Source organism: Lepisma saccharinum, chromosome 24, assembly GCF_977018435.1.
Source record: "Lepisma saccharinum chromosome 24, izLepSacc3.1, whole genome shotgun sequence".
In the NCBI taxonomy this organism is placed as follows: domain Eukaryota; kingdom Metazoa; phylum Arthropoda; class Insecta; order Zygentoma; family Lepismatidae; genus Lepisma; species Lepisma saccharinum.
The window spans coordinates 38,833,045-38,857,522 of NC_139252.1; the positions used below are offsets into that span (position 1 = coordinate 38,833,045).

At 38.3% G+C, this 24,478-nt stretch overlaps 1 protein-coding gene across 1 annotated transcript in view; it reads left to right on the plus strand.

Annotated features, from left to right (window-relative positions):
* Window positions 1-9,991: 9,991 nt before the first annotated feature.
* The window catches only part of LOC145978231 (acetylcholinesterase-like), a 176,947-nt gene continuing 162,460 nt past the window's right edge, over window positions 9,992-24,478 (plus strand). The window contains exon 1 of the mRNA XM_083110706.1: window positions 9,992-11,577. Within this exon, the coding sequence (XP_082966832.1) occupies window positions 10,371-11,577 (1,207 nt within the window). The 5' untranslated portion in view covers window positions 9,992-10,370. The remainder of the gene's footprint in view (window positions 11,578-24,478) is intronic.

Sequence of the window (24,478 nt, forward strand, 5' to 3'; positions counted from 1 at the left end):
TAAACTTGCACGGGAGAGTGCATCCGCAAGTTCATTTTTACTTGCGCTGACATGCCTTATTTCGAAATCAAAATTCTGAAAATAAAGGGCTCTTCTTCCTAGAATAGAACTATGGTGTTTAGTTGAACGAAGATAGGATAAGGCCTTGTTGTCTGTGAGAACCACAAAATGTTGATTCATAAGAAAAAATTTGAAAGTTTTCAATACATAATATGCACCTGCAATTTCAAGTGAAAATGTGTCAGCTCTTTTCTCTGTGTCTGTTAAGGCTCGTGAACAATAGGCACATGGATGTAAATTCCCTTCTTCATCAGGCTGTAACAGCGATCCTCCGATGCCAATTCCACTCGCATCAATGTATACATATGAGGGGCGCTTAGGGTCATAAGGGCGGAGGATAGGGGCGGAAGTGATAATTTCTTTCAGTGTTTCGAAGCTTTTCTGGTGTTCATTAGTCCATTGAAACTTAACATTCTTTTTAAGAAGCTTAAATAATCATTCTGTTGGTCCTGCAAAACCTTGCACAAATCGTCGAATGAAATTGACAAGTCCTAGAAAACTATAAAGCTTGCGTTTGGTGGTAGGGGTGGGATATTCCAAAATAGCTTCAAGAATGTGTTCTGAAATCTTAACTCCCTTTTGAGATACCAAGTTACCAAGGACTTTTACTTCGGTAAAAGCTAGCCTACACTTAGAGGGTGATAATTTAAGGGATGCTGTTCGTAACTTTTGAAACACTCTGTCCAGTATGTTAAGCATGTGGGGGAGATTTGAACTGTAAATAATAATATCATCAGTGTAAACAGAAAGTTCTGAACTGTCTATTCCGCTAAGGGCAAGTTCGCTTACGCGGTTCATTACACCGGGCGATGTTTTCAATCCCTGGCATAACCTAGCATATCTAAAACTGCGAAGATTGTTAATAGAAAAGGCGGTAATGTCCTTAGAACGCTCTGTTAATGAAACCTGAAAGAATGCACTGGACATATCTAAAATTGAGTAATATTTCTTTCCAGCCATCTCTGTCATGATGGTTTTTATGTCTGGGGCTTGTAAGGAAATCGGAGCTATTATCCTGTTTAGGTCGCGGAGGTCAGAGATAAAACGGTAAGTCCCATTGGGTTTCTTAACTAATAGAACTGGGTGTCGATAGGGACTCCCTTCACAGCGCTCTATAACACCTTGGTCTAGTAATTTCTGAACTTCCTGTTTCATGGGTTCTCGGTAATGAAAAGGAATAGGGTAGGTTTTGGCATACACTGGGGTGTCATCTGTCAGTTTGATATCATATTCCAAAACATTAGTTTTAGTCAATTTATCCCCTGGCCAGAGAAAAATATCTGCATACGTGTATGCGAGCTTTAGGATTTTTTCTCTTTCTTCTCGGGGAATATCAGGGTTAACTGTGAGGAGGGAGGGGTCAAATTTCTTTTGACTTTCACTGATTTGTTGCTTTACTGTACTATTTTCATTACAAGAGTATGAAAATACGACATCTTCACTTTTATGTTCCCAAACGGAAGTAACATCACTTAAAATTTCACAGGTCGATATTTCGCCTAATATTGTGTCACTTTCCAAAGTGATTGTGGTTTCCGTAGGGTTGTGTATGTGAATGACAGGTGACTGCGGGTTTACTGCAGCATTGGGAAGGACTACTGGATGCTGGCTCATAAGGGAAGCAGATGGTGTAAAAAGTACAGGTTTATGGGTATTAGGTGTTGTAGTGGTAATGTTCAAATTGATATAAGTCTTGGATCGTGGACTTAACTGAACTGTGTTTGAAAGGGTAGCTTTTCCCTCATACACATTTACATTCTCAATTTGGGTAAATATGTCATGCGACAGCTGGTGAGTCTTGTACTTTGATCTTAAAATACTATAATTTGGAGTACGTCCTAAATGATAAATAGTTATTGTATTGTCTTTTAACGACATTTCGCACCTCTGCGTTCGTAAAAAGTCATTTCCTAAAAGGGGAGGGACATTAGTTGAATCTACTATTCTAAATGGGTGCGAATATTTACGCTTTCCAATTATGATTGGAAGAACTACAATTTCAGACACACTCAGTTTCGATCCGGACACACCTTGGATTGTTGTACCTTGTATGTTTTTCTTTCAGTAGGAAGAAGGTGGGAAGGATAAATTGAGATTTGGGAACCCACGTCAATAAGTAAATCTACCTGTTTTCCTTGTATGCTACTATTAATAAAGTATAGGCCATTTCTCTCAATTATAGGAACTTTATCTAATCTGGTATTATCTTCGATTTCGTTCCTGCAAGTCGAAGACGATTTTAGTTTAAACCACTGTCTCTTTGTGGCTTGTAAAAGCAGTTGTCGCTCTCGTGATTATAGCGACCGCAAAACCTGCAGGCTGAGGTATTTGCATCGTCGCGATTAGCCTGATCTCGACGTTGAAACCTCTTGTAACTATTACCTCTGAACTGGCCTCGTGAGTTCGATCTATAATTACCTCTGTGATTAGCTCTAGAATTACCTCTGTAGGAAGAGTTATTATTCCCCTTGTTGAAATCTCTGTTCTGTGCGTTTGATTAGCCGTTTTCGCAAATTCCAGTACATTTGAGCAAAGATTGAAAAGAGAACTTGCGTTCATCTCTTCGGTTGAATGCAAAGCTAAGGTCGACATTTGTGACGAAAGTTTGTTTATTTCGTCACCAGAGGCGGCATTTTGAGCGTGTTTCTCTCTGGCTACGGCTGGTGTCGCCGCGCAGCGGGCACTATCAGAACTCGGTACATGATACATTCCTTGATACACTGTGTGGGAATTATTTACGGGAGCCGGATTGGACTGTAGACTTTGGACTTGATGAGTCGATGGTGGGAGAAAAGGAGATAGATACTGGTTGTATGGTACAAACTGCTGATTCGGGTTGAGTGGATTACTGGGGAGGGGGGAATAGACCTGTGCATGCGAACAGCTGTGAAGTGGTGACGGGTTGAATGTCTGGGGCAAGCTCGCCTGAGCGATTGCCTGATCTATTTCCAATTTCTCTTCCAACATACGTGAATTAATTAATGACTGCTGGCGTTCGAAATTCTGTAGGTGGGCAATTAATTCTTCTGTTCTAGCGAAATGCTTGTTGGTTAAACAGCCAATGTATTTGGCTCGCAGTCCCGTGATGATGTAAGAGAGAGTTTGTTCTTCAGTGGCGTTCGGGAAGTATTGCTGGACTAATGCCTTTTTAGCAATAACGTAGGTGTGAATGGGTTCGGTTATCATTTGTTTTCTTTGGAGTATTATCTGTACGGGATCTGCTGACAGGTATGATCCCTTGAATAGCGTACTTAGCTCGTCTTTGATATGGGTGTATGTCAAGTCTACAAAATTGGGTCGTTTCTGTATGTCATGAAAATAAGTTAAAGCGGTGTCCGTCAAAAATAAAGGTAACATCTCTTTACGCTTAGCTTCCGACCATCCTGCGGCGTGTGCTACATTTTGGAACTTGAGGAAAAATGAGTCAATGTGCTTAGGGTCATTTCCGCTAAATGGTGCCGGGTACAACGCAGTTGGGATTGGGGTGGCCATGTTAGTGGTGGAAATTTGTACAGCTACGTTACCAGAACTATTAACAGTGTTAGAGGAAGTTGAAACGGGAGCCGGGGTACTCGCCAAGGGTTGGGGTCGGTTTCTGTCGGGTGTTGCTAGTCCAAGGACAAATTGAGGGTAATTTCTATTAGCAGACCTTAACCGTGTTAGTGGAGGGGAGGGAATTGGGGATAAAGGTCGTGAATTTATTGGATTTGCCGTGATTGCAGTTGCTAACTCTATGATTTGGTCGAGGGAGGAATCTAGGTGTTCGTGCAACGCTATCTGTGACGTATTCATAAACGAAGGTTCGTCGTGCTGACCAAAGAACAAATGAAAGTATGGGCATACAGTTATTTATGTCATTAATATATCGCTGGTCAAATAAGTATAAGCAAGTGTTCTCATTCCTGTGTGAATGATGCTTGAATACATGTTATGCAGAAGAACTAGATTTTGTTGAAAAAGGGGGGGCTCGGCATAAAAGAAAAAGAGGGGTTGTTTTCCATAGGGTAATACACAAAATTGCCACTGGGTCTGACGCATCTTAAGCGTACTGTGGGAGTATGAGTTGGAATTACTAAAAATTGACTTTAAAAATGCTCCCAAAGTGGGAGGGAGGGGGGGAGAGAATACTTTAAAGTAAAGCAATTCGTACAGGAGGGTACTTAATTGCAAAAAAGGGCCTGAAGCACCTCCACCATGTTGTAAGCCCGTTTTACCTGGGCTCTGAGGTCACAGGGAAGTTTCATTTAAACATTTAGGTAGAGCTTAATAATATCTGATGGCTGAACCTGCTCCGTTAGGAGGGTAGAGATATGGAAAGTTGGTGTAAGGTTATTCACGCTTGTTCATACCTGGTAGGTGTGTGTGTCGTCTTGTCCTGATGCTTCTCGCAGACCGAATCGTGACAGTTGCCAAGGTTCTATCCAGCGACCCTCAGCTCACCAAACCGGGCGATCCCTTGCGCCTTGTAGCATGCTAGGCAGCGGTAACTCCGTGTTCCATCGTCGTAGTTAGCAGTGTAACGTGTTGTAAAGTAATCGGACTAGTTATCCATGTAGCGTCGATGAGTGTCAGAATCCAAAGAGAGCGAGCTCCGGGACGGAGCTTGCTTTTATCATTCTAGGCGTCGAAAGGTTGTTAAACCTTTCAAACGCGGTAGATCCTGTTTAGATCCACGCGTTTGCCTTTCCAGTTCCTTGTTTTACGGAAGTTACAAGTTAGCGCATTCTTGGGATCACTCGCTGGTCGGACAAGTTCAGGAAATAAACAAGTGTGAATATTAACATGACGAGGTTTCCTCGGTTTAATGGTCTCCATATCTCTACAATATATATAATGGGCATAAACAGCCATATGTAATGCTGTAAGTCCAATAAATATATTGATGATGATGATCAAATATATATAAATGTATATTTGGTTGTAGCTATGCTGCTATGCACCAGTTACATTTGTTTTACATTTTACAATTTTACAAGTTCATAATTTTACAATTTCATAATTTTATAATATAATATTTTCTCTCTCAATATAGTTTTTAAGTACATATATTATTTTTTTAGTTGGGTTCCTCAAAAGTGTTGACAAGGCGTATGGGACATTATATCCTGCTTCTTTCAGGTCTCTAAAGAAATAATCACGCGTAGTTGCATTAAGATGACATTCAAATATAATATGATGAGGTGTTCCTTCAGTTGCACCACACTAACAGATTGGGGATTGAACAATCTTCCTAGTGTACAGGTCTTTAGGGGCTAGGGTGTAATTTAGCCGACATCTAAGCAGGCTTGTTAAAGAGTTTCTTGAAAGGTTAATGTCTTGATACGAAGGTTCTTTAGGTATAAGTGGTTGAATTGAATAATATTTTTTCCCATTAGTCTTCCCTGTAATTGTCCATTGTTTCTGCCAACTTTTCAACAATTCTGTTTTAGCATGCGACTCTAGCGCTTTTGCAGAAAATTTAATCCGAAGCGATCGGTGACTTGATTCTTCAGCTGCGGACTTGGCTAATGCGTCTGCTATGTGGTTCCCTTCTATGGATGTACGCCCAGGAGTCCAGACAAAAGAAATACTGTATCCTGAGTTGGTTGGTTTGTGATACAAAATTTTTATGTTAACAATGTACCAGTCTACATAGTAATCAGGTGTTATCGATCCCAGGGAGTGTAAGACTGACGCTGAATCAGTGGCGATCACTACCCTCTTGAGGTTTTACTCCTGTATATACAACAATGCTTGACGAATAGCAAACGCTTCCGCCCTGAATATTGAAAATTCTGCTGGTAATGGGTAGATTTTGTATTCCATTAGATTATTGCAATATATTGCAGCTCCAGTGTTACCAGTTGCGAACTTTGATGCGTCTGTACATAGTATGTAAAAATCTTCATGCACTACAGAGTGTACATATTCCATGAATATGTTATGCACCATACTTGGCATTGACGTTCGTGTATCTTTATCTGGATATGGAGGAAAGTGAAAGGGGAAGTATTGTTGCTAATTTAAAATAGTTTGTCGTAAAGCACGGAGACGTTGAAAATCTAATAACTTTCGGTATGAAATCCTTAATCGACTTGTATGCTGTGAAGAATATTGGAAGATTTAATGTATATTTAGCTGTACGGTTTGATGACATTAAGGCTTGTAAAAGTGATAATTTTGGTATTATCGGACTGGATATGGAAGACATCTTTTTCATTAAGAATTTTCTCGCAAGATATTGTACCCGTAGATGAAATGGTGGCTCTCCTACTTCAACAAACGTAGCCTGTTTCGGTGTTCCTTTCCATAGACCAAATATTCTGCATAAACTATGATATTGTATTGAAGATATTTTCCCAAATGTCCAATTTAGATTATTGTTAATCAAGAAAGAGCCATATTCTAATCTTGAGTTTAGCATTTGTTTGTGAACAATATGGAGTAGTCTAGGATCTGCTCGCCACATTTTCTTGACTGAGACATTTTATAATGTTAAACGCCTTAAGAGCCTTTTCTTCCATGTGTTCTACTTGGGCTTTCCATTTCAATTTATCATCCAACATAATACCAAGAAATTTGTGTGTCCTAGTTTGTTTTATGTGTGATCCATTAGTGTCTAACACAACTGGAGTTTGTAATCTTTTTCTATGGAACACAATTACACATGTTTTTTCTACGTTAATGTTTATGCCATTGTTACCACACCATGTGCATAATTCGTTTAGAGCCAGTTGTGTTTTCTCTATACCATCAGATAGATTCTTGCTGCTTTTGTATATAACAATATCATCTGCATATTGCAGTAATCTAGCATAATTCAATACTTGTTTACCAAGATCATAAGTATACAAATTGCGGAAGTCCTTGACTAGTGCGAGCATTCGAAAGTTGATGACCGTAACGAACATAAATTTTGCTCTGTATTAATAATCCAACTATACTTTTAATAAATTGCTTACCAAACAAAACAAGACTAAGAAAGTTCGTAAATTTATTGCGGTTGGAAACTTTGACAAGCATCCTAATAACGATTTTTGTTCCGCCAAATATAGTGCACTTCGTAAAATAACTTGGTGACATTGCAAGGCAAGATAAGTGTGAACATTTTGTAGGAATATGCATTGTAACTTTCAATGAGCTTAGAGATTCGTGTACATAATGATATTTTATAACATTGGTTATTTTCTAAAAATAATCATGTGAACAGCAAAGAAGTAGTGCCACTTAGTAATATTGCCTGATTTGTCCTTAGAAAAATAACATTGCGAGTTCTATGCGTGCGGGAATCCGTGTTCTCCGAGCTTGTTATCAAAGCACCAGCAAGGACAGCCTTTGAAAAGGGGTGACAAACAGATTCTACTCAATATTTATGTAACGTTCTGTCAGTGGTATCCTGAGAAACCAGTAAATGAAGTGGTTAAGTTCGTATCCCAGTGCAGTGGTGTGTCAGTGTCTGCAGTTTTAAGGGTTATGAAAGAGAGAATGACCGGGAGAGTAACAATGTATGCAGCTGCATATTCGTCTGATGTTTTGAGAGCGGGTTCTCGCATTCAGAGGCTCTTATATAAAATGAATAGGTGCGGCGAACTATAAGTGTAACAGCAGATGATTGCGGTCATGAAACAGCTGACGCGGAGTGATACGTCGAATCGGTGAGACGGTTTGTTTACGGAAGGTATCAGGGTTGGTGATTTACACTTTAGGTGTCTCATTTTTATTGCCGCTGATTGTACAATAAATTAAAATGTAGCATAATGTGGCGGAACACATAATTTGAATGTATAATACTTCAAGTATAACTGCAAAACGCCTAATGTTTATTAAACATTACTATTTGCATTCTAAATTTTACATTAAACACTGAACACTTGAAAGTAGTGACCGACATCTGCTATATTTTTACATGCAATTTTAACAAGGAAAGGAAGTTGAACAGATTATTTTTAGAAGACTTGAAGAAATGAATTTTTCACAGAGTTCTAGAGGTCTAGATAGATTGGACTCGTGAGTGAAGAAGCTTCGCAGTTTCATTTTCTTCCCCATTGATAGCGTCAGACGTTCTTCCTCTTTGGAAAACAAGAAAAACTATTTCAACATTTTTTTTTAGCACGCACGCACCCGCGGATTTTCATATGGTATTTAAGAGTATGGTGACTCGCTATCATTTTCGTAGTGCGTTCCTGTAATGATTACACAGTATATGTAGTTTTGTTATTTAACGTCCTTTTTCTGCCACTTTTGGCTGATCGCGAATATGTGAATGAGTGATGATTAGGCTTCTCATGTTGATAGAAAATCATATTTTTTTTGAGCCTTAAAAACAATGCTAAACCTGATATCAGGTATCATTTGGTTTGTTTCGTCATTTTTCAGTATTTTTTGCCCCCATCATTGTATTTTTCGTATTCTTAACTGAAAGTTTGGCAATGGATTAAAAATTAATTGTGGTACATTTATTTTTCCTCCCTCACTTAAAACTATTTTTTGTGAAGTCTACTTTGAGGTCCCCTTGCTGGCCACTATTTTATTACTTTAATCTTGGATTTTCGTCACAATCTATCTATATATATAAAATGAATGTATGTTTATATGGATGTTTGTTCCGGCATAACTCTCGAATGCCTGGAGTAATTTCAACCAAACTTGGTACACATATCACTTGCAATCTGGAAAGAAATACTGTCGGGGTAGGACACCCCTGGCACCCCTATGGGTGGGGGTGGGAAAGGGTGACATGTAAAAAAATCGAAAACGACCGATATTAGTGTGGAATCCATAGTTTTCGGGGTCGCTAAGATGAATTTTACACTATAGTTAGAATTCATTATTTTCCTGTCTAATAGAAGATTTGGATAAATAAATACCCGGGCAATGCCGGGTAATCGGCTAGTATTAAGTAAATTATAATCTGATGTACGCGAAACACATCTATACTTTCAGATGCTGACCAACAACTGTATCGTATAGAAGGTCCGCTCTGAAAGGAGGTGATTGACTTATACAGAAAAACCTTGAAGAAAAACTAAAAAAAAAACTACATTAGCACTTAATTGTTTTTTCCCCTTAGCTTCAGCAGCTTAAAACACCAAACAATGGGCTTTGTATAATTATTCAACTACGCTGTTGTAATTTATGAAAAAATCAAGCTTTCATTTTAAGAGCAAAAACTATTTTTAGGTCTTTTTTTTTTAATAATGTTCAGATCATTCATTCCATAGGCCATTTTTTAGTTGTTTTTTTAGCTCATCAACTCCTCGTATGATGTGCTGAAATTGATGAACACTCATAAAGAACATCCATACTTAGACCAGGATTCGAACCCAGGACTCCGGGCGTCGTAGCACGCTGTGATAACAACTTCGCTACGGAGGTCGGTTTATGTCTGAATAACTCGCGCTGCAAAGCAAAATTTTGATAATTTAATTACCTAAAGTCCATAACGAGACGAGATCTGCAGCTTCGTTTAGTCACGATTTTTTTTAAATCAGCCGTCTCTGCCAGACGAGAAAAAAAAAATATCGATTCAGCGATGCGTCGTCGGGCACACGAAACGCTCTGGTTAAACGGTGAGATTTTTTTTCTCGCGCGCTCATCGTGTAAGTACCTTGCTAGTAAAACCCCAACTGACTTTCAAATCGGAGCGAGAACCCTCCGTATTCGATCGTTCCCCTCCATGAAAACTGTTGGATTGCAGGGACAAAGCAAATTGGGGACTTCTCCCCCTCCCTGTCCCGGGAACCTTGATGAGAGTGCAGAGGGGTGAGGGTAAAGAGCCGGAAACGATCGTAACAAGCGGAAGTAGGTTGTGGAAGTTGCTAGTATTGGGGCAGGTGGAGAGGCGCATGGCGGGTACGAGCGCGCCGACGCACTGACTTCGAGTCGCGGGAATTTCTTTTTTTTTTTCTCCTCCCTACGTCGACGAGACGACACAGTTTACGCGCCGGCACGAGTCCAACAGGCACGAAGTACGTCACTGGCTGTACGTCAACCGCGAGTACACAGCGTAGACGGTGTTTTTCTTTTTTTGGTGCGTCCGCGTTTCTTTGACGCTTGTAACCCCCTGTTGTGAAGCCACGGCACTAAATAAACACCCCTTTCTCTCTCCAGGCTTCCTCTCGGAAAACCGAACGAGACAATGTGATTGAAAGTGGTCGGAGGTGCGTAACGTATTCATGTCATTGTGAACTCACTTCGGAAGTAAATGACAGATACTCTTCGCTTCGACCTTGACTGGGATGTCGACATCGTTTAAGTGAAAATCGATATAATCGTTCCCAAGTGCTGCCGTTTCGTTGGAAAGAAAAGTTTTGAGTCTTTACAACGATAAAATGAAATGTTGTCTTCTGCACTGGACTCTTGCTTTGTTGTTCTTCGCGCCCTGGAGGTCGGTGGTCTCGCGTCCGAACGATGAGTGGTTGGCGAACCAGCTGGTTAGGAGCAATGGTTCTGCCCTTGGCGTCAACCAACCCTCCTCCGGAGAGGGTGGTGGCGGTAACCAGCGTCACGGTAATGGTAAGCACGGTAAACATCGAGAGCGTCACCATGGGCATCCGATGATCGTGAGGACAACCACGGGATTGATACGTGGAGTCTCTAAAATGACGCTCGACCACGAGGTGCATGCTTTCCTAGGGATCCCGTTCGCCAAACCACCTCTCGGCGAGCTGAGGTTCAGGAAACCGGAGCCGATCGAACCGTGGACGGGGGTGTTCGATGCCACCCAGCTACCCTACAGCTGCATCCAAGAACGATACGAATATTTCCAAGGGTTTGTCGGGGAGGAGATGTGGAATCCCAACACTAACATCTCAGAAGATTGCCTTTACCTCAACGTGTGGGTTCCGAAGCGGGTGCGCAACCGGGAGATCCCAAAAGCAAGCATCCTGGTGTGGATCTACGGAGGGGGGTTCATGAGCGGGACGTCCACCTTGGACGTTTACGACGGTGACATCATGGCGGTCGCCAACGACGTCATCGTGGCGTCCATGCAGTACCGCGTAGGAGCCTTCGGGTTCCTCTACCTGGATCACGAGGAGGCGCCTGGTAATGTGGGGCTGTACGATCAAGCCCTCGCCATGCAGTGGCTGAAGGACAACGCCGAGGCGTTCGGGGGTGACCCAGAATCGTTGACGCTCTTCGGCGAGTCCGCGGGGGGAAGTGCCGTAACGATACATCTCATGTCGCCGCTGACCAAGCATCTTGTGACGCGCGGTATAATCCAGAGCGGCACCCTCAACGCCCCCTGGAGCTACATAACGGCCGAGGCGGCAAAGAAGGTGGCGCTGACGTTGATCAACGACTGCGGCTGCAACGCTTCTCGACTACAGAACTCCGTCTCGGATGTCATGAAGTGCATGAGGGCCGTGGATGCTAAAAATATTTCCGTGGTGCAGTGGAACTCTTACTGGAGGATCCTGGGATTCCCCTCAGCACCGACAATCGATGGCGTCTTTCTACCCAAGGACCCCATCGAGATGATGAAGGAGGCGGACTTCAATAATACAGAGATCCTCATGGGTAGCAACCAAGACGAGGGTAAGTAATAGGTGTTAATTTACACTTAGAAGCGAGTGCAAATACTGGTGAATGGCATTATTGTTACCTTGCTGGTGGAGATCATAACAGCCCTTTTCAAAAATGAAAACAAACTAGAACCTATGAAGGCACATTACACAGTGATTCTGATTCCACTGTAAACTGTAGACAAAGCCCAGATTAGCATATCTGAGAAACAAGTGGACTCAGAACTTCTCCGAAAAGTTCAAACACAGGGTTGTTAAAGGTTCAGCAACCCATAAATTCTAATGGGATCCGTTGCAGGACCGGAACATTTTTTCTCGCAGAATTTAAATTCGGTTCAAGTTGCGTAATCTTTCATATCAATACGGAACTTTGACCGGATTTAAATTCATGCGGAAGAAAAGGTTCCTGGACAAAATTGAAATACTTTACTGATTAAAAAGGTTCTTTACGGTCAGGCACCCATTTATGCTTATGATTTTCTGTTCTGGACCGGAATTGATTTTTTAAAATTCCTGTGCCTTGTAACCCTGGTTACAAGAACGTCAAGCAAAATATAGGGTTGCCTTGACAACAAAGGAACAAACTCCTCTCCCTTAATATCATATCCCCGATTTCCTCACATCTGGACAGGCCTCTGATTGATTATATAACGCGAATCTATGGTTTACCAGTAACTGACGTATCCCACAAGCACAAACGAAAGCTCGTCTTATGTCAACATGCCGAAGCTTATTCATGTGGATAAAACAACTAAATAATTCAGTTCACAAACATGATAACCGAACAAGGTTATCATAACACGTTAATGATTTAAGAATCTTGGAATCAACTCTTTAATAACAGTCCTTCTTCACCCGCTTCACCATCACCATGGTTGCGTTGAATCTATCGTGGTAGAAATCTGTCCTGAGTTAGCTAGCGCAAACTCTACCCTTAACCTCGACCTCTGTCCTTCGTGTACAGTCACAGACACTTGTTGATTGTAACTATCCTATTGGAAGTCATTGGTAGTGTTGCAACCCAGAAGTGTCCAAGACTACGCAGTCTGGTTGCATATCCGTTAGGAAGAAGATCTACCGACCCTGATGTATTGACCGTACGTCTTTTTACTTAACGCAGCTCTACTACTTCTCCAGATTAATAGCGGCGATGAGGATGAAAGATGTGAATCCATTAAATTCGTGAAGAAACAAAAGCAAAGAGTCAGGATTCAAACCTGTAAACTCCATCTTCGTTTTACTCCACTTTATGCTCAGATAGGTTAACTGGGGCAGGGCCTACTGTGCCTCAACCGGGAATCCAACCTAGGACCCCTCGTATTACGATGACTAAGTTTTGTTCTGATTCTTCATAATACGAATCTCATAACTTGTGTTAAGCAAGATCATGAGAGTTATGGTAGATCACAGGCAACACCTTTACTAGAACCAAATTAATATATGAGTGTCCTCACGATGTTGGAACTCCCGTCACGGATCGAGCCCTGGACCTCTTGCACCACAGGAATTAATCATTCGGCGCTCTGCAGGAGGTCTGTAATGACAAAGACTTAATAATTTAGTCATAATTGAGTTTTGAGGTGGGCATACTGTTTAATACGGCAATGCACACACACACATTTGGAAGGACGCATCCATTAACACACCCCTCCCCTCCGATAACGTGGCCTGTATAATTCTACATTCTATGCGAGACAGGGCCTCACCGATGGCGCAGTGGTAACGTCGGTTGCCTTGTAATAAAGAGGTTCCGCATTCGATACCCGGTGGAGACATTGTGCTTCGGATACAAATTTAAACTGCAGGTCCAGTCTCGGTTAGCCTACCTGCGCATAAAGTGAACTTAAAACAATCCCACCTAGAAGAAACTACATACGAGACAGCAGTAGCACAGGAATGTATTTGATTTGGGGGTACAAAGTTCAACCTATAAACGCGGGCGCGTGTGCAATGGTCATTACATTTCGGAACAGGTCACATAACTCTCGAGCTCACGTGTTTTTAAATAAAGTTTGCATAGCCTTGTCTTGCCAAAAATAAGGTTTTGATTCTTTTGGAGAGGGAGATAATGTAGACAAAAGGTTTTGATTCTTTTGTATAGGGAGACAATGTAGACAAAAGGTCTTGATTCTTTTGGATATGGAGATGATGTAGACAAAAGGTTTTGATTCTTTTGTATAGGGAGATGATGTAGACAAAATGTTTTGACTCTTTTGTATAGGGAGATAATGTAGACAAAAGGTTTTGATTCTTTTGCACAGGGAGATAATGTAGACAAAGTGTTTGGATTATTTTGGATAGGGAGATGAAGTAGACAAAAGTTTTGGTTATTTTAGATAGAGAGATAATGTGGACAAAATGTTTGGATTCTTTTGGATAGAGAAATGATGTGGACAAAAGGTTTTCATTCTTTTGGATAGGGAGATAATGTAGACAAAAGTTTGGATTCTTTTGGATAGGGAGATAATGTAGACAAAATGTTTGGATTCTCTTGGATAGGGAGATAATGTAGACAAAAGGTTTGGATTCTTTTGGATAGGGAGATGATGTAGACAAAAGTTTTTGATTCTTTTGCACAGGGAGATAATGTAGACAAAGTGTTTGGATTATTTTGGATAGGGAGATGAAGTAGACAAAAGTTTTGGTTATTTTAGATAGAGAGATAATGTGGACAAAATGTTTGGATTCTTTTGGATAGAGAAATGATGTGGACAAAAGGTTTTCATTCTTTTGGATAGGGAGATAATGTAGACAAAAGTTTGGATTCTATTGGATAGGGAGATAATGTAGACAAAATGTTTGGATTCTCTTGGATAGGGAGATGATGTAAACAAGTAAACAAAAGGTATGGATTCTTTTGGATAGGAGATAATGTAGACAAAATGTTTGGATTCTCTTGGATAGGGAGATGATGTAGATAAAAGGTTTTCATTCTTTTGGATAGGGAGATGAAGTAGACAAAAGTTTTGGTTATTTTAGATAGAGAGATAATGTGGACAAAATGTTTGGATTCTTTTGGATAGAGAAATGATATGGACAAAAGGTTTTCATTCTTTTGGATAGGGAGATAATGTAGACAAAAGTTTGGATTCTTTTGGATAGGGAGATAATGTAGACAAAATGTTTGGATTCTCTTGGATAGGGAGATGATGTAAACAAGTAAACAAAAGGTATGGATTCTTTTGGATAGGAGATAATGTAGACAAAATGTTTGGATTCTCTTGGATAGGGAGATGATGTAGATAAAAGGTTTTCATTCTTTTGGATAGGGAGATGAAGTAGACAAAAGTTTTGGTTATTTTAGATAGGAAGATATTGTAGACAAAATGTTTGGATTATTTTGGATAGGGAGATGATGTAGACAAGAGGTTTTCATTCTTTTGGATAGGGAGATAATGTGGACAAAAGTTTGGATTCTTTTGGATAGGGAGATAATGTAGACAAAATGTTTGGATTCTTTTGGATAGGAAGATGATGTTGACAAAATGTTTGGATTCTTTTGGATAGGGAGATATTGTAGACAAAAGGTTTTGATTCTTTTGGATAGGGAGAAGATGTAGACAAAAGGTTTGGATTCTTTTGGATAGGGAGATAATGTAGACAAAAGGTTTGGATTATTCTGGATAGGAGATAATGTAGACAAAATGTTTCGATTCTCTTGGATAAGGAGATGATGTAGACAAAAGGTATGGATTCTTTCGGATAGGGAGATGATGTAGACAAAAGATTTTGATTCTTTCGGATAGGGAGATAATGTAAACAAAATGTTTGGATTCTTTTGGATTGGGAGATGATGTAGACAAAAGTTTGGATTCTATTGGATAGGGAGATAATGTAGACAAATTTAGGATACTTTTGGATAGGAGATAATGTAGATAAAATGTTTGGATTCTCTTGGATAGGGAGATGATGTAGACAAAAGGTATGGATTCTTTTGGATAGGAGATAATGTAGACAAAATGTTTGGATTCTCTTGGATAGGGAGATGATGTAGATAAAAGGTTTTCATTCTTTTGGATAGCGAGATAATGTAGACAAAAGTTTGGATTCTTTTGGATAGGGAGATGAAGTAGACAAAAGTTTTGGTTATTTTAGATAGGGAGATATTGTAGACAAAATGTTTGGATTCTTTTGGATAGGGAGATGATGTAGACAAAAGGTTTTCATTCTTTTGGATAGGGAGATAATGTAGACAAAAGTTTTGATTCTTTCGGATAGGGAGATAATGTAAACAAAATGTTTGGATTCTTTTGGATAGGGAGATGATGTAGACAAAATGTTTGGATTCTTTTGGATAGGGAGATATTGTAGACAAAACATTTTGATTCTTTTGGATAGGAAGATGATGTTGACAAAATGTTTGGATTCTTTTGGATAGGGAGATATTGTAGACAAAAGGTTTTGATTCTTTTGGATAGGGAGATGATGTAGACAACAGGTTGTGATTCTTTCGGATAGGGAGTTAATGTAAACAAAATGTTTGGATTCTTTTGGATAGGGAGATGATGTAGACAAAAGTTTGGATTCTATTGGATAGGGAGATGATGTAGACAAAAGGTATGGATTCTTTTGGATAGGAGATAATGTAGACAAAATGTTTGGATTCTCTTGAATAGGGAGATAATGTAGACAAAAGGTTTGGATACTTTTGGATAGGAGATAATGTAGACAAAATGTTTGGATTCTCTTGGATAGGGAGATGATGTAGACAACAGGTATGTATTCTTTTGGATAGGAGATAATGTAGACAAAATGTTTGGATTCTCTTGGATAGGTAGATGATGTAGACAAAAGGTTTTCATTCTCTTGGATAGGGAGATAATGTAGACAAAAGTTTGGATTCTTTTGGATAGGGAGATGAAGTAGACAAAAGTTTCTGTTATTTTAGATAGGGAGATAATGTAGACAAAATGTTTGGATTCTTTTGGATAGGGAGATTATGTAGACAAAAGGTTTTCATTCTTTTGGATAGGGAGATAATGTAGACAATGTTTGGATTCTTTTGGATAGGGAGATAATGTAGACAAAATGTTTGGATTCTTTTAGATAGGGATATGATGTAGACATAAGGTTTGGATTCTTTTGGATAGGGAAATAATGTAGATAATAGGTTTGGATTCTTTTGGATAGGGAGATAATGTGGATAGAACGAAAGTTTTGAATTTAGTACGAGCTCTTTACTTTTAGGAACAATAGTAGTCCGTCTGAAACAAATTCAAATGCCTGTGTGTAGAGTGATTCACTAGAATTGCCAACATATCGTCGCAAAGCCCTGCATGCTGAATAACTAACTAGAGTTAGCAACGTGCCATCACAAATCACCGTGTAGAATAATTCTCTATAGTTGGCAACATACCGTGGCAGAATACCACAGTCAAATATGGTTGGCAAATAATTCTCACCACCAAAGCAATGATTCAACTGATAATATTTTCGAAAGTCAACATCTGTCGTCCTGGATTGGTTCAAATAAATGTTTTGGGAGCTTTAGCACTTAGGTTATTTACCCCTGCCACACGACAATGTTCCGACCCGTATACCTAAAATACTATATTACTTAGCACAAGAAGTACACACAGTATCGTAATACTATTATCAATGTGCTTTTTGGGTAAACTGACTTTTGCACCACCTGGTATGTCTCTGAGAACTAAAATCTCCTTAGCTTGTCATAAGCTGAGGCTGTAAATAGATTTTTCGGCTTCCTCTTTCTCTAAGAATAGGCTATATTTATTCTTGCTTCATCTCCTTGTTACTTATAAGGACAAAACACAGGGCAACACCCAGCTCTACAGAAGATTATACTGGCCGAAGGTCCAGACGCCACAGCCTCGTTGGCCTGCAACATTGTAGTTTCCGGGGCGTGCTACGTAGTTTTCCATTCAAGGGACGACACCTCTAAAGTTCATTCTGTGCCAATAGTCACTCATCATATGGAGATTCGTACATCATGCGTAAAAAAGCCGATCTTCGTGGCGGAGTGGTTAGAACATCGCGCTACGACCCAAGGAGTCCCGGGTTCAAATCCCGGCCTGGGCATTGATGTTTGTGAGTGTACATTCATCATTTTCATCATATCATCACCCATCCCTATCTTCACAAATTAAAAGTGCTGAAGTAAAACAAAGCAAATCAAGCAATCATGCGTTAAAAAGTGTCCACTGACTATACCCTCTACAACATATCACTGACAGAGAGCCACATAAGTTACATCCCTCCTATAATGCTCGAAGTGAAGTGATTATATCCCACTCCCTACCCACCTCCAGCCTATAAGGTTTTACGAAAGCATCCCTCCAACTGTATCATTCTCACCATGTTAAACCATAGCATTTCCCAAGCTAGCCTCAAGCTTGAATCAAACATCCCTCAACATGGGAGTCCACAGGGACCGTTAAGGTAAGGGTGTGGTCGATTGACTCCCTATTAAATATAAAACAAATATTTACTTATTGTATTTCTTATATTTCAATTCCATTTACCTCCTTCAGATTTTGGACTTCCTTCATGTCTCTAAGAATAAGAGGCTTCTTCTCGTTTAATATCTCCTTACTTAATTATTTTACCACTTTCTCTCTTCCACTATAGATTTTGGATTCTCCTTGGAACCCTATTTTTTCCCCTTTCCTCCATAATTTCTTGAGCTTTTCTCTCTCTCTTTCTCTCGTTTCTTTAAATATTTCTTTATCACGTCCCTCTCACGCACCTCGAGTGCTTTTTATTTCTGTCAATTCTCTATTCTTTTATTTATTTATGTATTTATTTCTCTGCAGTGTCTTTTCTTTCCTCTTCTCTCAGTCACTCGATCATTTCTGCTCCTTTTTCTCGCTCTATTTTCCTCCCCCAATCTGTCTTCCCCCTCTCTCTCACCCTTTCAGTCTAGCATCTTCATATTATTTCTCCAATCTTTTTTCTTTCTTTCTCTCTTCCTTATCGCTTCTTTCCTCTTTCTCTCTCTATCTCTCGGTTCCTTTCTTCCCTCTCTATCAAAAAGAATCAAAACCTTTTGTGTACATTATCTCCCTATCCAAAATAATCCAAACATTTTGTCTACATTCCTATCCAAAAGAATCAAAACCTTTTGTCTACATTATCTCCCTATCCAAAAGAATCCAAACATTTTGTCTACATCATCTTCCTATCCAAAAGAATCAAAATGTTTTGTCTACATCATCTCCCTATCCAAAAGAATGAAAACCTTTTGTCTACATTATCTCCCTATCCAAAAGAATCCAAACATTTTGTCTACATCATCATTTCTATCCAAAGGAATCAAAACCTTTTGTCTACATTATTTCCCTATCCAAAAGACTCCAAACATTTTGTCTACATCATCTCCCTATCCAAAAAAATCAAAACCTTTTGTCTACAATATCTCCCTATCCAAAAGAATCCAAACATTTTGTCAACATCATCTTCCTATCCAAAAGAATCAAAATGTTTTGTCTACAATATCTCCCTATCCAAAAGAATCCAAACATTTTGTCTACATCATCTCCCTATCCAAAAGAATCCAAACATTTTGTCTACATCATCTCCCTATCCAAAAGAATGAAAACCTTTTGTCTACATTATCTCCCTATCCAAAAGAATCCAAACATTTTGTCTGCATCATCATTTCTATCCAAAGGAATCAAAACCTTTTGTCTACATTATCTCCCTATCCAAAAGAATCCAAACATTTTGTCTACATCATCTTCCTATCCAAAAGAATCCAAACATATTGTCTACATCATCTTCCTATCCAAAATAATCCAAACATTTTGTCCACATCATCTTCCTATCCAAAAGAATCAAAATGTTTTGTCTACATTATCTCCCTATCCAAAAGAATCCAAACATTTTGTCTACATTATCTCCCTATCCAAAAGAATCCAAACATATTGTCTACATTATCTCCCTATCCAAAAGAATCCAAACATTTTGTCTACATCATCTCCCTATCCAAAAGAATCAAAACCTTTTGCCTACATTATCTCCCTGTCTCTACTCTGTCTTATTCCATTTTCCACTTTATTCCTCCTCTCTCTATCGCCTCTTTATTATACTTATTTTCTCTCTCTGCTTCCGTTTTCCCAATAACCCATAAACGTAAAATTGCACGATTTTCAACATGCGTATATCCTACTTGAAGACACAGCTTTTTTTAATTGCACCCTCCCCCCTTTAACCTAGAAAATGTTTTGTCGGCGCACGCACTCCAAAAGTAACAATTTTCACTTCAAAGGCAGCTTGTACTATGAAAAGCCAATTGGTAACGAAGCATATAAGCGCCAATCGACTCACAGGTGAACGGATGGAAGTTCATTGAGCGACAACGTCATCAAATATTGACCACTGATCGATTCCAGAAAATCTCGTCCTCCCTTGAGCATGAACCAGTTTGGCGCCGACGAACAAAGCTGAGTACTTAATATTTAAAGAAGGCCACAAGGCCAGCCTGGAGACATAGTTCTTCATATGACGACATAAGTCCTTTTCATCCAATGTTTGCAGACCTATTTTCCTCCCCCATCTTCTCTACTGGAACAGAGGTTGACCAGAGGTTTTTCTTTTCTTTTTTTACAACAGGCAGGTTAATCTGGACGGGATTGCAACCAGTAAAGTTCATTCTGCTATAAGTAGAGCCTGTATATTTATTCGCTTAAAATAACTGACACCGATAGGACATTCACATTAATATTTCATTTGTATATGTTTCCATATTTCAATCGATTCTACACATCTTTACATAAAAAAATATATTTTCCAATTTTCTAATTAAATTCATGTATTTCTGCGAAAGCTTTAATTTACAATAACATAATAGAACAGACTACAACAGGGTGGCTTTTATTGAGCGGGGGTGTTTCTGCCTTCCGGGCCACTTTTGCAACACACCCTTGTCGAATACATATTACAATTGGTTCTTTCCATTGTACTTTCTTGATTAAGCTTAAATCCACTAGACCTAAGGTTTTAAGTATGATCCGAATTACTGTGTGCCTCCACCGCGTGTCGAACCCGGGACTCTTTGATTACGTTACCACTACGCCATAGGAGAGGACCTCATTACGCTTTCTGAAATCACTGTTATATATGGAATATAGAAAAATGAAGAAAGAAAAGGACATTAATGTACTATTAGTACAGAGTTAGAACTAAAACCACAATTAATGTGCTATTAATACAGAGTTAAAACTGAAACCGTAACTAATGACTATTAATACAGTTAAAACTAAGACTCTAATTAATGTACTATTAATACAGAGTTAAAACTGAAACCACGTTTAATATACTATTAATACAGAGTTAAAACTAAAAGCGCAATTAATGTACTGTTTAAAACTGAACCCACAATTAATGCACCACTAATACAGAGTTAAAACCTAAACCATAATTAATGTACTATTAGCACAGACTTAAAACTGAAACCACGATTAATGTACCATTAATGTAAAGTTAAAACTGAAACCATAATTAATGTACTATTAGCATAGAGTTAAAACTGAAACCATAATTAATGTACTATTAATACAGAGTTAGAACTAAAACCACAATTAATGTACAGTGGGATCTAGTGCACTTTATTTGACCCAATAAGAGTTTCAAGAATTAAAAGAAAACTCAAAACAAGCTGTTGACAACTTCTGAATCAGTATACATAAAAAACCATCGCTTAAAAACACATAGGATGTAAGAGAAAAGATTATGAAAATAGTCATGGACAATTTGTACGGTAATACTCATGGATCCCACTGTATTACTAATACAGAGTTAAAACTAACTGAAACCACAATTAATGTACTATTAATACAGAGTTAAAACTGAAACCACAATTAATGTACTGGTTAAAACTGAAACTACAACTAATGTACTATTAATGCAGAATTAAAACTGAAACCACAATTAATGTACTATTACTACAAAGTTCTATTCCGGAGGTAAAATAGTCCCCCGTTCGGATCTCCGGGTGGGGACTACTTTGGGAGGTCCCTGGACTAAGGATAAGATCTACATTAGGAATAAGGATATTAAATTAGGCACCTGGAATGTTCTGAGCCTTTACCAGCCAGGGGCATTTCAGTGTACAGTTAATGAGATAGTTGAGTATAAATTAGATGTAGTAGCTATCCAGGAAGTTAGGTGGCCAGAAGAAAGAAATTGTAAAACTAAAAATTATACTTTTTTCTATGGTGGTACTGAAAATCATAATTTTGGAACAGGCTTTTCTATAAATAATAGAATTATCTCGGCTCTTAAAACAGTAGAATTTATTAATGATAGGATATCATATGCAGTTTTACAGGGTAGGTGGTGTAAAATTATTTTAATAAACATATATGCACAACGGAAGATAAAGATGATAATACTAAAGATGATTTTTATACAGAGTTAGAACAGGTCTTTGATAAATTTTCTCAGTATGATATGAAAATTCTGTTAGGTGACTGTAATGCACAGATTGGCAAAGAAGAGACATTTAAACCCACGATTGGTAAAGAAAGTCTTCATGAATTAAGTAATGTTAATGGTATAAGATTGATTACTTTTGCAACCTCAAAGAATTTAATTGTGAAAAGTACCACTTTTAAACATAAAGATATCCATAAATAAACCTGGTCTTCTCCAGATGGTAAAACTCATAATCAGATAGATCATATTCTCATTGATAGGAGAAGGCATACTAGTATAATTGATGTTCGTTCACATAGAGGTGCTGACTGTGCCAGTGACCATTATTTAGTAATTGCTAAATTAAGAGAAAGACTCTCAGTGATAAATCATAAGCAACAAAATCTAAAAGTTATAAAATTTGATACAGGAAAGTTTACTGATGAAAGAATTAAGAAAGATTACCAAATTAAACTGTCAAATAGATTTGATGTTTTGCAGGATTTAAATGATGATGAAAATATAAATGAAACAGACTTAAATAAGAATTGGGAGCACATACGTAATGCAATAGAATCAGCAGCTAAAGAAAGTATAGGATACCATAAACCAAGAAAAAGTAAGCCATGGTTTGATAATGAATGTCATAATCTAATAGAAATAAGAAATCAGGCTAGACTTAGGTGGTTAAATAACTCTGATGATACAAATCTAAACAATTATAATAGAATAAAGCGAGAAGTTAACCGCACGTTTAGAAGTAAAAAGGAGATTACTTGAAAAGCAAAATTAACGAAATTGAAACAAACAGCAAAAATAAAAATATCAGAAATTTATATAAAGGTGTAAAAGAATTTAGAAAGGGGTGGCAACCTAAAGTAAACTTGATAAAAGATAAAGACGGTGATTTTCTAGCTGACCCAAGCGATATTTAAATAGATGGAAGAACTACTTTAATGACCTTTTAAATGTTCATGTAGGAGATAAATCAGAAGTAAATGAAGTACACACAGCAGAACCTTTAGTTCCAGAACCTAACTTGACTAAAGTTAAAGATGCTATTAAAAGGCTAAAGAATAACAAAGCACCTGGCATTGATTTAATACCAGCTGAGTTAATTAAATATGGTGGAAATTCATTAATATGTCAAATTCATAAATTAATTACCTTAATATGGAATAAAGAAGAAATCCCTCAACAGTGGAAAGAATCCATAATTGTTCCTGTGTTTAAGAAAGGTGATAAAATGAACTGCAATAATTACCGTGGAATTTCTCTACTCTCAACAACATATAAAATAATATCTAACATTCTTTTAACAAAACTAACCCCATATGCTAATGAAATTATAGGTGATTATCAATGTGGATTTAAACGTAATAGATCAACTGCAGATCATTTTTTTCTCATCAGACAGACACTTGAGAAAAAGTGGGAATATAATCAAAATGTCCATCAGCTATTCATTGATTTCAAAAAATCATATGATTCTGTCAAAAGAGATAAATTATATAATATATTAGTCGAGTTTGGAATACCTAAGAAGCTTGTTAGTATGATAAAAATATGCACAAGTGAAACAGAAAGTAAAATTCGTGTGGGTATTAATATGTCTGACAAATTTACAATTCAAGATGGGTTAAAACAAGGAGACGCATTATCTCCATTGCTCTTTAATTTTGCCTTAGAATATGCTGTTAGGAAGGTAATGGAAACTAAAGAATCACTAAAATTAAATGGTGTGACTCAGTTGTTAGCATATGCAGATGATGTAGACTTACTGCTAAAGAGATAGGTTTGGAAGTTAACAAAGATAAACCTAAATATATGCTTACAGGCCGAAATCAAGTGTTAGGTAATAATCAAAATCTAATTATTGATAACAACTCGTTTGAACCAGTTTCCAAATTCAAATACTTAGGAGGAATATTAACAAATGAAAATTATATTAAAGAGGAAATAAAAAGTAGGCTTAATTCAGGATGTGCATGTTACTTCTCTCTTCATAAACTTTTGTCTTCTCGTTTAATATCTAAGAAACTAAAAGTTTCTTAAGAGGAACATAAATTGAGAGTATTTGAAAATAAGATCCTTAGGAAAATCTTTGGACCTAAAAGGGATGAGGAGACAGGTGAGTGGAGAAGGTTACATAATTTAGAACTACATAATTTGTATTTATGTCCAGATATTATTAGAATAATTAAATCAAGAAGACTTAGGTGGGCAGGCCATGTGGCACGAATGGGAGAGGAAAGAGGAGTTTACAGGATTCTTGTTGGGAAACCTGATGGTAAGAGACCTGTAGGAAGGCCAAGACGAAGATGGAGGGACAACGTTGAGATGGACCTAAGGGAAATCGGTAGGGATGGAAAATAGTATATAGATCTTGCTGAAGATAGGGAAAGATTGAAGGCCTGTGTTGCTGCAGCCATGAACCTTCGGGTTTAAGAAGGCTAGAGAGTTAGTTAGTTAGTTAGTTAGTTATTACTACAAATCAATTGAAATCCAGTGTCTCATTCCTGTTCATTACAACGAAGTCA